This window comes from Colias eurytheme, chromosome 1 (assembly GCF_061535395.1).
Source record: "Colias eurytheme isolate Ceu_HAF_F1 chromosome 1, ilColEury1 Martin Lab GWU primary, whole genome shotgun sequence".
Lineage (NCBI taxonomy): Eukaryota > Metazoa > Arthropoda > Insecta > Lepidoptera > Pieridae > Colias > Colias eurytheme.
This window is the reverse complement of record NC_142980.1, coordinates 7,527,059-7,543,640: the sequence shown is the minus strand read 5'-3', so window position 1 is coordinate 7,543,640 and position 16,582 is coordinate 7,527,059. Positions and strand designations below refer to the sequence as shown.

The following is a 16,582-nucleotide window of genomic DNA, read 5'->3' as shown; positions in this document are numbered from 1 at the left end:
GCCGACAAGTTTGTTGAAACTTGTTGAAACTTGTCGGCGCCTATCAGCGCTTATAAGCGCATGTTCATATATTTTCCTGCGCGGGTTACCAGCGCTTATAAGCGCCGATAAGCGCTTATAAGCGCTTATAAGCGCTTATAAGTTTCAAGCTTTCTTTCTGAATACGCCCTAAGAATACTATCAAAAGTATCAATTTTTTTTCCTAACTAAGCCGATGTTACCAGGTCCACATTTTTTAAATTTGCCGCCCTTTACTGGGTTCAGCTTTGGCTGGCTAGACTCCATCAGACTGAAACCCAAAAAATAAGCTGTGAATAAATATTAAATATACAGCTGTAGCTGTTAGCGACTCAACATCCATTTTGAATACGTCTGCACATTAGCTCGAACCAAAACATACTGGACGAGAAAGATAAATAATTACTTGCTCTGTGAGAAAGACCTTGAAATGTGTGGATGAACTCACAAGCGCGTTGGCAAGCGTACCTACCGCCAGCCACCCGTCAGCGCGTTGGCGAATGCGTTGGCCTATGTGTAGTGCCTACATTAGATATAGCTGAAAATTTGAAAAACCACTACTCTAGACTCTAGTAATCTAGATAATTAATAGTCTATCGTCATCACAGATCTAGTACAAGATAGATAGTTGTTAGTTGTAGTAGATCTGTGATCGTCATTCGTCTTTGGCTCGCTTTGGCGTCTTTGCTGCTCCTTGGCTGCTCCACAGAGCAAGGTCTGCTCCTGATAGAGCAGGCTCCAAGGAGATGTTCGTTTGCAAAAATAGCGGACCTAAATCTGACTTCTGATATATATTGTATAGGTCCCAGACATCCTATAGACAGATGTTGCCAACCAGTTTTGTGGTCCCCCTGCCCGCACCCCGGTAATTAAATATGGCATACAAAGAAAAAAATAAAAATTTCCAAAACATGCCGTGTGGGGTATCAAATGAAAGAGCTTATTGAGTAGATCACGAATATATAGCATACTATATACATTTCTTACACTTTCTCTAAGATTTTTTAGAAAATTTACGAAAATGGTCCATTTTTGAGTTAACTTTAAACCACTATAGATTGAAAACTCATGAATATATTTTTTAAATTATTATTTTAAATAATTAACAATAGTCCATTGTTTATGATTCAAGGCAACATCTGTCTATAGGATGTCTGGGATCTATACAATATAATATATCAGAAGTCAGATTTAGGTCCGTGATTTTTGCAAACGAAACTCCACTGAGAGTCCGGTCTATGGGCGTATTCAGAAAGAAAGCTTGAAACTTATAAGCGCTTATAAGCGCTGGTAACCCGCGCAGGAAAATATATGAACATGCGCTTATAAGCGCTGATCGGCGCCGACAAGTTCCAACAAGTTTCAACAAACTTGTCGGCGCCGATCAGCGCTTATAAGCGCATGTTCATATATTTTCCTGCGCGGGTTACCAGCGCTTATAAGCGACGATAAGCGCTTATAAGTTTCAAGCTTTCTTTCTGAATACGCCCTATGACACAGATCTAGGCTCCTGAGTCCTGACACGGTCAGACTCGGTGACATTTGATCGAGCATTAGTGTATCTACAGACGCTCCGATTTGGTTGGTGCCAACCATCCGACCACGACCAAATCGGAAAGTGTAGAGAGCGGTCGGTCCGACATAATTATTATTAATATTGGTTTGACGTGGTCGGATGCGCCAGCAATACCGACCAAACCAACTTCCTATCCGATCCAACCAAATTGGAACGTTTGGAAGCTTTGTTCCGACCAAATCGGCTCATTCCATAGAGTAATATAGGTAATTGGCTCATTCACATTTGCAACGCCGCCGGTGTAGGACGTCAACATGAACGCCGAGGGAGTTACGGTCACCGAACGTGACATATTAATAAAATTACTGGAACTATATAAAGACTTTCCCTGTTTGTGGGACTTAAGTAACAAAGATTACGCAAATAGAGATGCCAGAAATCAAGCGTATTTTATTATGTTAGAAGTATTAAAAAAATTGACAGTGCGGCTACATTAAAAACCTTAAAAAATAAGTTATAAGAGCCGCATATGACTGTAATTTTCTCTATTTCTATAGTAGAATTTAGCCCATTCTCTTCGTACTATGGTCAACTGACATATTACTCTATGGTCAACTGACAGTTGGAAGGCCAACCGTCGGACAATCTGTAGCAATGTTGGAATGGTTGCCATGTCGGTTCCAATATGGTTGGCACCAACCAAATCGGAGCGTCTGTTAATTGATCATTAGTGACGCTGACGTATGTCAAATTTGACTGTCATTTATAATAAGTTCTGTTGACTAAAATCAGGAATCACTGTTTCCTGCTCTGTACTTGTACATTCATTTTTAAAGATTTCTTGCTTTTTTAATAATTTTTATACGTATCGTTAAGATGCGTATAAACAAAACCTTACAAAAATTTGAATTGTTTTTCGCCATTTAAAAGTTGTCATCACTACACGCTTATGAATCATTGCCCCTGCCAGGTAGGTTGTTGGAATTATTGTTTTATTTTGTTTTTACTGATAATTGAGTTTTAGAATAAACAAAAATGTCAGTACTACATAATATTATATATTTACATATTATACATATTATATATATATAATAATTGTTTTGCCATTTAGGTCAGACAACCCGTTACAATGTCAGCATCTAAAAGATTTCGTTGCGATGAGGAAACTGGGGAAATAATCACCTATCATGTCAATGAAGAAACTGGAGAACCGTCTATGGTTTTTAAAGATGCGCCAATTTATGCTATTCAAGAGTCGAGAAAATCACGGAAGCCCGTTCGTTTTCCTCATGGACATATGAGTAAAACCAAAAAATTCCAAACTTTGAAAGCAAACATTTTGGCTGGATCAAATACTATAAGTCACAGGCTGCTACTCATAATACCCACACTCATGATATTCCCCAGCCTTGTTTGTGTGCTACTTATGTTACTAGAAATATTTCTCCATGTTCGCTGTCACAAAAAGAACAAGATACTTAAAAATCCAAATCTATACTACCGAAGTCCTTTTCATGTTGTTACCAGCATATTTTGTGGAGTTTGTCGTGATTGTGATACAGCAAGTAAAATAACAGCTTTGCAAGATAAAAGACGTTATCGCTACGATTATTTTAAAGGCTCCCTTCATGCTCTATAACTTTCAAATTAGTATAAAATAAGTTGTTAAAAAATGTGTTGGTATCTTAATGTAGACATTTCTTTTATGACACAATATATAAGATTTTAAAACTCTTATTAAAGTGAAACTTTTATTACATCGTCTCAAATTTTTTGGTCTGTGTAGCGCATGTCGCGTGTATCGCGTGTGTCGACACAAAGCAGTGTTCGGAACCGTTGGAACAGTTTCACTTTTACCGTGGTTTCATAATGGTTTTATGAAACCACAACATTTTTTACCTTTATTGGCCTTTGTCACAAGTTTCATGTAAAAACAGATTTTAACAGAAACGAAACTGCATAAAAATAATTTGAAATGGCTCACTGTCACAAACATATGCATCAACAAAACTTTTCACCTCTTTGCTTTCCCCAAGGGTCTTGTTGAAAATGGTTGCGTATGTTTGTGTGAATCAAAGTTTTTCTACTGTTTTTATTTCTTTACTGTTCTTCTACTTCTACTGAATAAAATATTTATAATTTTATTAAAGTGACAAAATATTTAGAAGACTAATAAATTAGTAGTAGTACATTTTGGGAAGGGAATCTCAAACAAATTTAACTATTCCTGCTTTGTTTTGAAATGCTGTATCAATGGATTTATTTTGTATAATGCTCTCTAATGTTAATATGATTGATTCCATGTTCCAAATAAGACTTTATGAACAGTTATTTTGTTATATTTGAAAGAATATATTTTATGAAAATATTTTTTTATGTGTTATTATACTATGGTTGTCAGGGTGTTGGTTGTTTGTGTTGTTTGGTGCAGGGATTATTGTTTTGTTTTATGTCTATATTATAATTATGTTATATTTATTAAAAAATCATGTGATTTTTTTTTGTTTCATTGCATCATGAAGATCATCCTAGATCCTTTTCAAAATTCATATACCTAACAATTTGAAAATACTTAAATGATTTAACTATTATAAACCTAAGTTACAGTTTCTTTAAAAAGTTAATTCTAATTATAAACTTCATAATGGCATTATAAATTGAATTTTTTGCTAGTCAAGAGTTCAGTTACTGTAATATAGTGCAAATTCATTTATATTAAACTTCAAGAGCAGGTCCATAATTCCATATAATTCTAAGTGTAACTAGGTAGGTACTTACTCACTACCAAAAAGAATAATGAAAAAATTATACCCATTATTGACATGTCACTTCGTATCCCAGGGTAAAATAGTTAAAAAAAATTAAGTTGCCAGGTTTCTTCATAGCCTCGCTCATCTATGGTGCACTAGTATGGTATTTAAATGTAAGCCATTGACCAATTTTAGTAATTCAATTTAGGACTAGACTGATTTATCTGATATTAGATTGCATTTCTCTCTACGATGTCGATATCTGTGATATTTTCGGCCTTTTCTTGTTCAATCATTATGTACGCTGTAATGGCTAAGCTTATTTTAATAGGACTTTCACAAGCTTGGAGGAGATTATAAGCACGCAAGTTACCTTATATATCGGCTTCAACGCGGAATAAGTCGCGGTCACATTTTAGTGTCAAAAAAGTTGGACACTTAGGTATATAATTCCTATGTAGGTTTTGATATTGTTTCACCTACGTATACGTTTATATTTATAGCCAATAGAACATCAATACTCTTCGGAGCGCATGCGATTTAAGGAATTTAATTGTTTATTTTTTAGGGTTCCGTACCCAAAGGTAAAACGGGACCCTATTACTGAGATTTCGTTGTCTGTCTTTCTCCAGGCTGTATCTCATAAACCGTGATAGATAGGAGGCTATAACAACAAATACTAAAAATATAAAAATTTAAGTATCCCCCACAGGTCGGAACCCTTCGTGCGCGAGTCCGACTCGCACTTGGCCGGTTTTTATTAAAACCTTGCGCTACATAAATTCATTTATTGGCCAGAAATCTTAGTGTACAAATAAAATCTTTCCTGTAGGTGTTACAGGAAATGAAAGGCCTCTTTATCGTGGCCGTTAATAAAACCGGAGTTTCACGTAAAATAACCAATAAATACTTATCATCAAAGAATTATGCGAAAAAAATATTAATTAATATTTCTTTAGCATAGGACAAAAACTTTACATACCTACATAAAAAAGCTGCCTCTCGATTCAAAAATTCCACCTCAAAACCTGTTGCATAATTTTAAAGAGATAAGCGTACTAAGGGGAAGCGGCTGTTTCGGGTTTGTAATTTGTATACGTGAATGTGCGTCAGTCACGTAAAAAACATGGGTAGATTAAAAAAAAGTTATATGGTGATATAGAAAAATGAAGTCCAGCTAGTTACTATGCTACATTTTTGTGAAAAAAAAAATGTCTTTACGGGTGGCTCACGCATGGTTAGCCATCATGTCGTAGAACATATTATTACGTGCCGCAGATCGACATCAAACATCTTTGTTCAATCTAACAGCAAGTAGCAAAGAAATATCCGCCTTCCCAGAGGATTACATTTTAAATTTATTCAAGACAAGAAAGAGCGATTAGTCTATCTAGGCAGGCATGCCTTTTAATTTCATGCAGTCAAATGTCTGGCTATTTACCGTATTAAAACAAAATGAATGAGTTGGTATGATCAGGGTAATAAATAAAACCACATTACTTGAAAATACATCTTTATATGTGTAAACATCTAAGCCGCCATACTATAATATTATATATGTTACTAACGCTCAAAGAAAACAATATAGAAAATCGTCATGGTATAATAAAAATGAGTAAATATTTAGATTTGAAAATACGCATAGAGTAATAAAGTACCATTCAGTTTAATTACAAATCGTTATCAAACTAAAAACATCCTTTAATTTTAGCTCTTTCGTAATGAAGATAGATAATACAATGGCTAATAAAAGTAGCCATTGGTTAATGCTAGTACATATATTGAGTGTAGTTACTTTTAATTTGATAATTTATTTTACAACAACATTAAAAGCCTGCAGATGGGTTTCATTAATATCTGAAACCCCTTAACAAATATCGTATATCTACCAAGATGTACACATATATATCAATTTAGTTACGATTAGGTACTAATGATAGAATTTTATTTAATTATAAACTTAGATTAAAACAAAAAGAGGAAGATACGGTACGTTCTTACAATTGTCAACTAAAAGATGGGCCTGCGCGTGTCCTACAACTACATATTTAGGTACATACGAATTCACACACGTAACGACAAAGACAGAACGATGATGAACAACAACAGCAACAGTGCAAGTGAGAGAACCGCGTTCCGATCGGCTCGGCCTATCTACATCGAGCGAAGTAGCGTCAGCAAGTAAACAAATGGAAAATAATAACACAGTCCAAGATTTTCATTATTTAATAATCATAATCGTATGGGTTACAAAAACTTATTATATTTAAATTATTTTTCTAAATGGCCGTCAAGGGACTATTAAGCCATTATTTAGACTTATATTTGTATTGATTGATTACCTTGCATATTATATATTATAATACCCCACAATGACAAAATAAAAAAATATGTTTTATAAACAAATATTATCAACACCCTGAGCGAAGCCGGGTACCACAACTAGTAATTTAAAAAATATTAAAATTTATTTTAATTTTGTAAATACCACAAACTAAAGTACAGCTCCATTTATTATTCTCGTTAATCCTTTCTTGGTCTTTTTACAATGACACGCAGCACATGCAAATAACTCGATGTTTTAACGTAGACTAAAACAAGGCTAGCGAGTGCCGTATCTTCCTCTTTTTGTTTTTATCTAAGATTATTAACATCAATTTTTACATATAACTCTAGAGCCCAATCTCTGGATAAAAAAAAACATCTTAACACATCAACATTGGGATTTTAAAGAGAAAAAAGAGAAATAACATCCAAGGTAAACAATATGAGTTAAATGTGTTTTATAATAAATAAATGCAAATCAGGCATTCATTTTTTTGTGATTTCATGATAATAAAATAAATTTAATTACAAATGGGAATCTTATCAATATAACAATTCCTAGAACAAGATGGTAGAAACATGCAGAGTCAAGTTTTGTCTTTCAGAAGTTACCGAGTTTATACTTATTGTAAAGCACGTCACGACGAAGAGTTACAGGGATATGGAATGAACTAACTAACAATGTTAATATTTTTAAAGTGCATATTTAGGTGTAAAATATTTCATATTTTTCAACACCTATACAAAAAATATCTATATAATATATAATATTATATTCATTTGAATAATTAACTTGCATCAGTATAATTCTACCATCAACAATTAACATATTAACTATAAAAAATACGAATCACGTAGATTGTTGGATCTTTAAATAACATTATTAGCGTGATTTATTAACATGGAAAATTTTCATTCAGTATCACCAAATATACACAATATATCAATTTCATCATCCTGCAATGCAAATTAAATATTTAATTGACAACATTCAAGGATGGAATGTAAATCTAATAAAGACAAATTAATTTATAGATAAAATTGCAGATGAAATAAAGATTCAATGTGCAAGTAATACTAAACATTGATAACGAAGGTAGTCAATTTGTTTGCATGCATTTCTGATGACATGTTTTACATTTTATCGATAATGGTAATATTGATACATTGGAATCATTGCAAATACGCGCTGATATAATTCCACTTGTGCCACTGACACGGTATCACGATTAGAACTTTTGTCGTGCTCGAATGATTTCGACATAGATTCGGATTTGCTCGCTTTGGATATATACATAACGACATTTTCCAAGGTACTATTTTCTCAATTTCTGCCATCAGATCATAGATGATATAAATTCAAAATCTTGTCTTGTCGGCGTATGTAATGTAATATTACAATGATCGTTAAATACAAATAACTAGTTACATGAATGAAGATATTCTTCCGCAATACCTGAGGTATTACACTACTCATTATTCCTCTGTTTAAACTCAATATCCGTTATTAAAGCAGGGAGATGTGTGTGTGTGTGTGTGTGTCGGGGGGGGAGGGAACTCGACTTAATTGGTATTACCGAAAATGATAGACGTCGAAATCCAAGCATCGTAAGTTCCGTGCCCTTATATTTATTGTTATCAGCGACCATGGTTGTTTGGGAAAAAATTATAAATCATATTAATTCAGGAACTAAACACATCAAATAAATAGTAAAATAAATAGTTCGCACAGAGTAACAACATTTATAATGTTTCGCAATTCGAGCTGAAAGAACGTATATAAAGAAATGTATATAATGTGATAAAAATTAGTCAATTTAGTCTTTTATCTAACCATTTATGATCCGAATTTGAAAGTTGTAGGTACTTGTGCTGGTACCGTGAAAGAGTAACCTGTAACAATAAAAATACAAACGTTTGAAATTTGATACGACATTTTGACAGTTTAAAATTATATCTTACTGATTCGGCGATACCGATACCGATGGCTTGGTAGAAAAATAAATAGTGAATTTGGCAATAAAAGTTACCAACATTTAACAGAGGCTCAACTGTAAATCGTATTCTTTTATATAACAATGCCAAATAAAAAAAAGAAAACCATTTATTTTAGTATTATTATTTTGCAAAGTCAGTTAAACTTTAAGTCATACACATACAATCAGTGCCTAATAAGAGTTTACAATTGGTAGAGTTTTTTCAGAAAACAAAGTGCGCACGCGCGGGCGGCCTCCCGCATCGTTCATTGGTCGCGGTTTTTTGGTTTGGTTTGATATCGGTATCGGTTATTTCATGATCGGCGATACCTATATATCGGTATCGGCATCGGTATCGTTACATCCCAACTATTTAACTACTCATGTGGGCGACACTGACCTCCGCTCTGTTCGATGCGTTTGCTGTCCTGCTGCGCCTTGCGCTGGTCGGCCAGCACGAACACAGCGTTGAGCTGCTTCTGTTGCTCCTCGTCGAGCACGCTCGTGAGCGCGTGGTACAGCGCTGGCTCGCTCGTTGACAGACCTACACATTCGTTTCGCATTATTTATTTATTTAATCATTTATTGTACCACACCATTTAATATTACAATGTACAGTATAATATATATTTGTATGGATGCGAAGTACAAAAGGTGACCTTATCGCTTAAAAGCGATTTCTTCCAGGCCACCTAAGGTAGAGGATAGATATATATACATATAATTAATGTAACGCTGAACAGGCTGGAAAAGTAAGAGAAAAAAAAATATTATGAAATAAAAATTATTGATAATAATAATTTATTAAGCTATTGCATAGCTTCTATCGCGGGCCTTGAGCGCGGGGACCGAATCCAGAAATTCCGTAACGAAAATACCTGCGCCCGTCGGAGTGGGGAGCATCCCACTCCGACGGGGGCGGCAGCATGCAATAGCTTTAGCGCGACAGTCCCCGAGTGCCATACGTCTTTTTATATGTATATGGAACACCAGCAACACACAAATAAAACACACGTCATATAAAAAGACAGTCATTTTACCAATTGTGTACATATATTGTAAAGTGTATTGGAAACTATTAATGTAGTAAAATTGGATGTAGCTTTTCTTTGTGGCTCTATGGTGAGTTTCATGTTTAGTCACAATAATTAATTATGTTTAGGATTACCATTTAGAGGCATGTAAGATTAAAATTTGCCATACATGGCAATATGATCTACTAGCTTTTCGCCCGCGTCTTCGCCCGCGTTTTCAAAGGAAAACCCGCATAGCTCCAATCTCTCAATATCGACATTATGTTGTACACCATAGAGCACATTGTAATAGGAAGGTATAGCCACAAAACAACTACTCTGTTATAATTCTCTCACATATATTTACAAACTTACCAGACAGTGCATTCTTGAATTTGATGTATTCATCAACTGGGCAGTCCTTGTCGTCGAGGACTGTGGTGTAGCATTCAATTGCAGTTTCATCTTGTTCATAATCATCATCATCCTGTATAAATTAGAATATATTTATTGTATTAATTAAATAATTAAAAATTAATCTTTGAATAAAAACATTGAGCAATATTTGAGCGAAGGCTTAGATTTAGCATATTAGGATTAGGTTTCTCTAATCTACAGACATACACACAATTAATGATGTTATACGGTTATCTTGTAACTGAAATATGTATATCATTTTTTATTACAGTTATGAATATTATTCATTAACTATTAACGGAACTGCAACAGATACACACACCAACAGATACACACACAACACATATTCAACAGATGACAACATCTAAAAGCGGGAACTGAAAAATATTTAGCAGACTAATGTTAATGTATTGTTAGCATGAGATACTAACACTCACTTCGTCATCACTCTCAAACTCAATCTTGGTGGTTATTGTAATGTCTTGGGCGGCACTTTTCTGAGCTGTGATGCGTGCCAAGTTTTCTAAATATTCATTATTCATTTGATCGAAGTCATCATCGTCAGACGAAAGTACTTCTGTAAATTATATAAATATAATTATGTTATTAATTTAAACAGACTATATGAAATTGTAAATTTTAATAAAATTAAACAAATAGACTTTAAATTTAATTTGTAAACTATATTAAGAAATAAATATTAATATTAACCCATTGAGCCCCGAACGGCCCGATCGGTCCACAACACAATAGATTTTCTATTGTGTCTGTGATTCCGGGGCCTGAGTTATTAATTATACAAAGATGATATTGCTACAATTTCAAGACATTGCTATATCTTTTAAATCTCACTAACCTTCATCATCATCATCATCATCATCGTCTGATGAGGAGTCATCATCAGCTTCAGCCCTTGCTTCGTAAGCCCGTTTCAATCCATCAAAGAGCACTAAGCATGATGGTAATATCTTTGGCAGAACCTCGTCTAAGGCTGGTCTCTGAGGTCCCATTTCTAGCAGTGTGCAAATGCCTAGTACTGACAGTTTCCTGTCATGTAATCTAAAATACAAAAGAACAATATTTAAAACATACCATCAAAAACCTTGAATAAAAAGAACTACCAAGCTAAAATACAGATTTATATAAAATAAATGATGTGCATATTTACCCCATAAAGCAATCAGTGTCATGAATCCACTGCTTAATGAAGTGTTGTGTGATGGATGCATTGGGTACTGATTCTTGTAATTTCATTAATATGTTGAACAGCAAGTGAGGATTACAATAAAGTATGGCTATTAGAACCTGCAATAAAAATATTATTTTATAAGTAATGGTAACATTTACGTCTATATTTTCCTTTTGTAAATCTAAATAACTGGAAACCTTATACACAATATCTACCAGCATAAATATGTAGGTTTCTTAATGAAAGGGAGGAAAAATATTAACCTGTAATAACATAGTTCTCAATTCTGAAGTCTTGACTTTCCTTGTAAGTCTGTTCAGTACAAGTTCCACGAATGAGGGTAGACAGTTGTCAATTTTTCCAGAACACTGGAGCACCATCACTTCTAGTAGCTTTGCAGCATACACCTCAGACTCATCTTCTGCGTCTGAGTTCAATACCTGGATACAATAAAGTTAATTAAATATCTAGTTTTCATATTAAAACATTTGATTGTACTTTTGCTAAAACATTAGCAGTTTGTGCTTCACTTAGATAGTTTTACAATAAAATAAACATAAGGAAAACAAAATATAGAAATACCATGGCATTGCATATTTATCCATTGAGTTGACATAATTATTAACTTCTTAAATATGTAAAGGGATTTTGCTCAATTTGTACATATATAATTAACTAGCTTTCCACCCGCGGCATCGCCCGCGCAGTCAAATCAAAACCCGCATAGTTCCCGTTCCCGTGGGATTTCCGGGATAAAACCTATCCTGTGTCCTTTCTCTGGTATCAAAATATCTCTATACCAAATTTCATGCATATTGTTTCAGTAGTTAAGGCGTGATTGAGTAACAGACAGACAGACAGAGTTACTTTCGCATTTATAATATTAGTATAGATAGTATAGATTGTCAATTCGCTGCATACCATTGCAAATGCATGAGGCACATTTAAAATATTTAGCAAATACATATAAAGTTAGATATAGCAAAATTTGTGTTCTTAGATCGCAAGTGGCCATTACAAAGCAAATAGAGAAGGCACTCTTTTGTCTATTGCTCAATAGGGACTATTAATTCTATAAATAATTGTATGGTAAAGTTTATGAAGAAAATATAATCTTTATTTTGTATGTACATGTACATAGAAGAATAGACTATGAATATATTGAACAATATATAATTCAAAGAAAGAGTGAACAATAAAACATAGTCTTATAATTGATTGTAAATTAAAAGAAAACACAATAAATAATGAAATTGCATTGCAACAGCAAGATTATATTTATTGGTAACTAGCTTTCCGCCCGCGGCTTCGCCCGCGCAGTCAAAGAAAAACCCGCGTAGTTCCCGTTCCCGTGGGATTGCGTCATTTTCCCGGGATAAAAAGTAGCCTATGTCCTTTCTCGGGTATCAAAATATCTCCATGCCAAATTTCATGAAAATTGGTTCAGTAGTTTAGGCGTGATTGAGTAACAGACAGACAGACAGAGTTACTTTCGCATTTATAATATTAATATAGTATGGATAAGAAATATACTTACAGCTTTCACCATATTAAACATAGCCAAAATGTGATTCTCATTTGATAGGAAAGCATTTGTGTCAACAGTGATGTAGTTATGGAGAACAGGCATCATGTCAGTGAAATAATCAAAGCCTTCTTTTTCAAACACCTGGTATAGCATCTCCAGTACCTTCCACATGTCTTCTGATATGGTCTTTGACGTCAGAGTACAAAGTAAAGTCATTGCTTCCTCATAGTATTCTAAAATTATATAATTTTTTCCAATAATACCTCTTTAAATATTATAAAAAGTAAATGAAGTGAAAGTAACAAATTATACTAACCAATAATGTTGTGATGTAAAATGTGGCCCACTACGCGTAAAACAGTTTTCTCAAGTTGTGCCAAAATTTCGGGATTGTCCTCCATTACGTTGAGAACAGTTTCCATGGTGTTAAGCAGACCCATAGCGGTGATTGCTTTTTCGTCTGTTCCACAGTCAGTCTCTATCACTTTACTGAAAGTTGTAGCCAAATGGTCTGTAATTTCAAATGCCATTGGCATCAATTGCTCAGTGTATACTGGTACAATCTTTTGCAGTACATTGGCTATATTGTCATTTTCTGTCTCACGGATGACTTTCAATAGTTCCGAAGTCACTGGTTTAACTTGAGGCTCCAACATTTTGTGGACCTTTTCTTGTGATGTCAGAAGCATTTGTATGGCAATCGCAGCTTCAACTTTAACAGGTAGATCTGTGTCATTTAAAAGAGCATGGACAGAAAGTCGTACTGCCTCTGCAAGAAGGGCCTCATTCTTGAAGTGAACACTGGCAAAGCAATGAAGGACCCAGCAGGCTCTTGCTCTCATGTATCCAAATTGACTGTGAAACTCAGGAAAAACATATTGGCTCAAAAGGGAGTCAATCTCTTCTTTATAGAATTTCTTCTTGATGAGAATATCATTTAGAGTTCCCACCATGTGTAAAGCACCATCCCGCTGTCTAGGGCCATATTCCGCTCCTTGACCAGTGAGGACTTGCATACAGAAATGCATTGTTCTTTCCAGCATGTCTTTCCGTTTTTTGCAACATGATATCAATAATGTTTGTGCAGCAGTTACTGGAGATATGAAATCCTCAAATATATCTGAAATAGAAAAAAAAAATCATATAATAAATTTTTTTTTTATAGATATACACATTATTAAGCAGTATTTATGTAATTATTTTAAACTTACCAAACTTAATTCTGATATATTCATACGGATCATTAAACCACAATTCTTCATCTGCCTCTGAATATGACATAAGTTGGAACAGCACATCTTGAATGATAGCAAACATGTGTGGTTTCAATAACTTCCAGGCATAAGCATGACTAACGCTAAAAACAAAAGGAACATTATTAATTATCTCTAAGCTTTTGTACATCATGTGTCATCAAAATTATTTCTAAACGTACCACTGATCAATATAACTAATAGTTTGTTGCAGCACTCGAGGCGAGACATATATTTTGTTTCTATAGTTGTCCAGCACCCTCAATAGAACCTCCAAAATACCGCCAGTAAATGTTGTCAAGTACCAATCAGCAAACTCAACATATTCTTCTCTTGCATTAACTGGGCTTCCATACCTAAACAATAAAGTTCATTTTAGGTTGCATGTAGAAAATACAAAGGTAAAATATGAAAGTTTATAATAAGAAATTAAAGACTTTTTAACGGATTTTAAACGCGATTTATTCATTCTATTATTTTCCCGACGTTTCAAACACTTTACAGCGAGCGTGGTCATGGGGAGACTGTTAAAAAGTCTTTAATTTCTTAATGTATAATACTCACGTAAAATCAAACTTAAGAAAATACTAGTTTATAATACCTTTCAAATAATCGGTAAAGTGTATGCACTGCCCACTTCTTACATTTCCACCAAGGTAGTTCCATCCTTTCATCTTCATCCACTTGCAATGTGTGATCTGGGACAGGCCTTTCCATTACAGATCTGAGAACTTCCATCCATTTTGTGAAGACTTCCCTTGTTATTAAATCCAATGGTAAAATGTACTATGGAAATAAATAATTGTTTGAGATTTTACATTCACATGATATAAAACAATTTTAAGATTATAATCATTAATCACCTTTACGAGGCAATGGAAGCACTTGAGTATTTGCTTCTGAATGAGCACAGATTCCATAGACTGGTCGGGCTGGAGATTCACAATGATGTTGTACATCATTGGCAGCAACAGGTTCATCGCCTCATTGAGTGGTGCTCTCTTGTCAGTTACGTGGTATTCAAAGTTCTTTATTAACTGATAGAGGCACAACAATGCACCCATCCAATTGTTGGGTTCAGGATTTTGTAGGTATATGTGTATTTTGTCAACAATTTGTGTCCATCTCGCTGGGAAGTCATGTTTGATTATAGTTTTGAGACAAACGCAGAGCTGGACTCTTATTAGGTCTGGTGCTTGGACAATTGCATCTACAATTATGTCCCTTATCATAGCACGATCCTGTTCGTGTATACTGAAAGGGACTGGCTCCCCTTCTTCAACCTCTTTTTCTTGCCATCCTGATGTGATCATGTTCTTCAAATAGACTACCCCAGATTGTCGAATAGGCTTTGAAACTTCATTTAACATAACAACTTGTAACAGAGATGGTGCAAAACCAATTATTTTGTGTATCTGTAACAAGAAATAAATGTGAATGTAATGTGTACCTTTGTATTTATGAATGTAATGTGTTCCTATTTTGGTGAACTATAACTACTAAATAGTATAAACTAAAAATAATTCTCTTGCTATTAATATAAGTACCCCTATTTATAATTCCTTCCACGCAAATAATTTGATACATACACTGTTTTCTATAACTACATAACACTAAAAAAGTGCATGTATTGTATAACTCTCATATTTGAATTGAATCAGATACACCATTTTAATAAAATAATTTTTTTTGCATGAATTGGAGATAAAATTAAGATTCTCTACAGAACCTTTAAAATTTTATAATATTACTGATAGAAATATAGGTAAAGTTACATTTTTGTAGATATCAACATGTTAGGTATTTGATTTTTAGTGAGATTAGAGCAGACAGTTTCAATAACTTAACAAAACTTCCATAAAATGACTATGTTTTATACATTAATATGGAAGTGTGTCAGAATAATAAAAGATACAATGATTTGATAAAAAAAAAAACAGAGTTCATAGATAGTTTGAATAGTTTTAATCTGTTTTAATTCTGATGCCTCAAAAATTGTAAATTAGTATTGATGATCATCCAAATAGTTCCCCAGCATTGTGTTGTTATTGTAAGAGAACCATTCAAGGCACTATGACCGTTAAACTAATGAATATTACAAAATCAGGCACATTTCTTATTTAAGATTAGTGGGTAGTATAAATTTTTAGCGATCGTCAAGAGAAGTTGAGAAGTCTAGAAATTTCTAGGTTATAATAATTACTAACAATTCATCCGTTCAATGCATTTAAATTTGATCAATCCCGAGAGGATGAATCAATTGGAACACTACGAAAGTACTTATATCAATTGTAAAATATGGGTGATCCGGAGCATTACAAATTTGCAGTGTTGTAATTTATAGAACATGTGGGTGATAGATCTAAGTTACCTGAGCTAGTTGTTCTTCAGCTTGCTGCCTCTGATTGGGGTCGATTGTAGCACCTAAAATTTCGGTTAGTTTACGGGTATCCATTTTTTGCTATTTATCCTTCTCAATTTATAAAATTCTAAATGAAGGCATGCGCCGCCACCACCGGGCGTGGATAGAAAGAGACAAATTGTCTGTGGTTTGGTTTGGAGACAGGTCACGTGACTAAAAATAGATTATTGAGCCT

The 16,582-nt window shown here is 34.0% G+C and overlaps 2 protein-coding genes across 4 annotated transcripts; one reads left to right on the top strand and one right to left on the bottom strand.

The window, feature by feature from the left end:
- Positions 1-2,302: 2,302 nt before the first annotated feature.
- LOC149911087 (uncharacterized) lies at positions 2,303-4,029 on the top strand. Its single transcript, XM_090102649.1, has 2 exons — positions 2,303-2,504; positions 2,646-4,029. The coding sequence occupies exons 1-2, from the start codon at positions 2,484-2,486 to the stop codon at positions 3,171-3,173; spliced, it is 549 nt and encodes a 182-aa protein (XP_089958775.1). The 5' UTR covers positions 2,303-2,483; the 3' UTR covers positions 3,174-4,029.
- A 2,988-nt stretch (positions 4,030-7,017) lies between these two features.
- Positions 7,018-16,512, bottom strand: msk (importin-7 msk). Of its 3 annotated transcripts, none has more exons than XM_090102623.1 (14): positions 16,357-16,512; positions 14,849-15,400; positions 14,587-14,771; positions 14,168-14,341; positions 13,944-14,089; positions 13,049-13,852; positions 12,742-12,965; positions 11,468-11,644; positions 11,184-11,320; positions 10,872-11,074; positions 10,447-10,592; positions 9,974-10,085; positions 8,986-9,129; positions 7,018-8,502 (listed from the first exon to the last, which is right to left on the bottom strand). In XM_090102623.1, the coding sequence occupies exons 1-14, from the start codon at positions 16,438-16,440 to the stop codon at positions 8,447-8,449; spliced, it is 3,144 nt and encodes a 1,047-aa protein (XP_089958749.1). In that variant the 5' UTR covers positions 16,441-16,512; the 3' UTR covers positions 7,018-8,446. The 3 variants fall into 3 exon arrangements, with proteins under 3 accessions (XP_089958749.1, XP_089958766.1, XP_089958757.1); XM_090102640.1 differs by having other exon boundaries at positions 10,453-10,592; XM_090102631.1 differs by having other exon boundaries at positions 10,447-10,589.
- Positions 16,513-16,582: the final 70 nt, after the last annotated feature.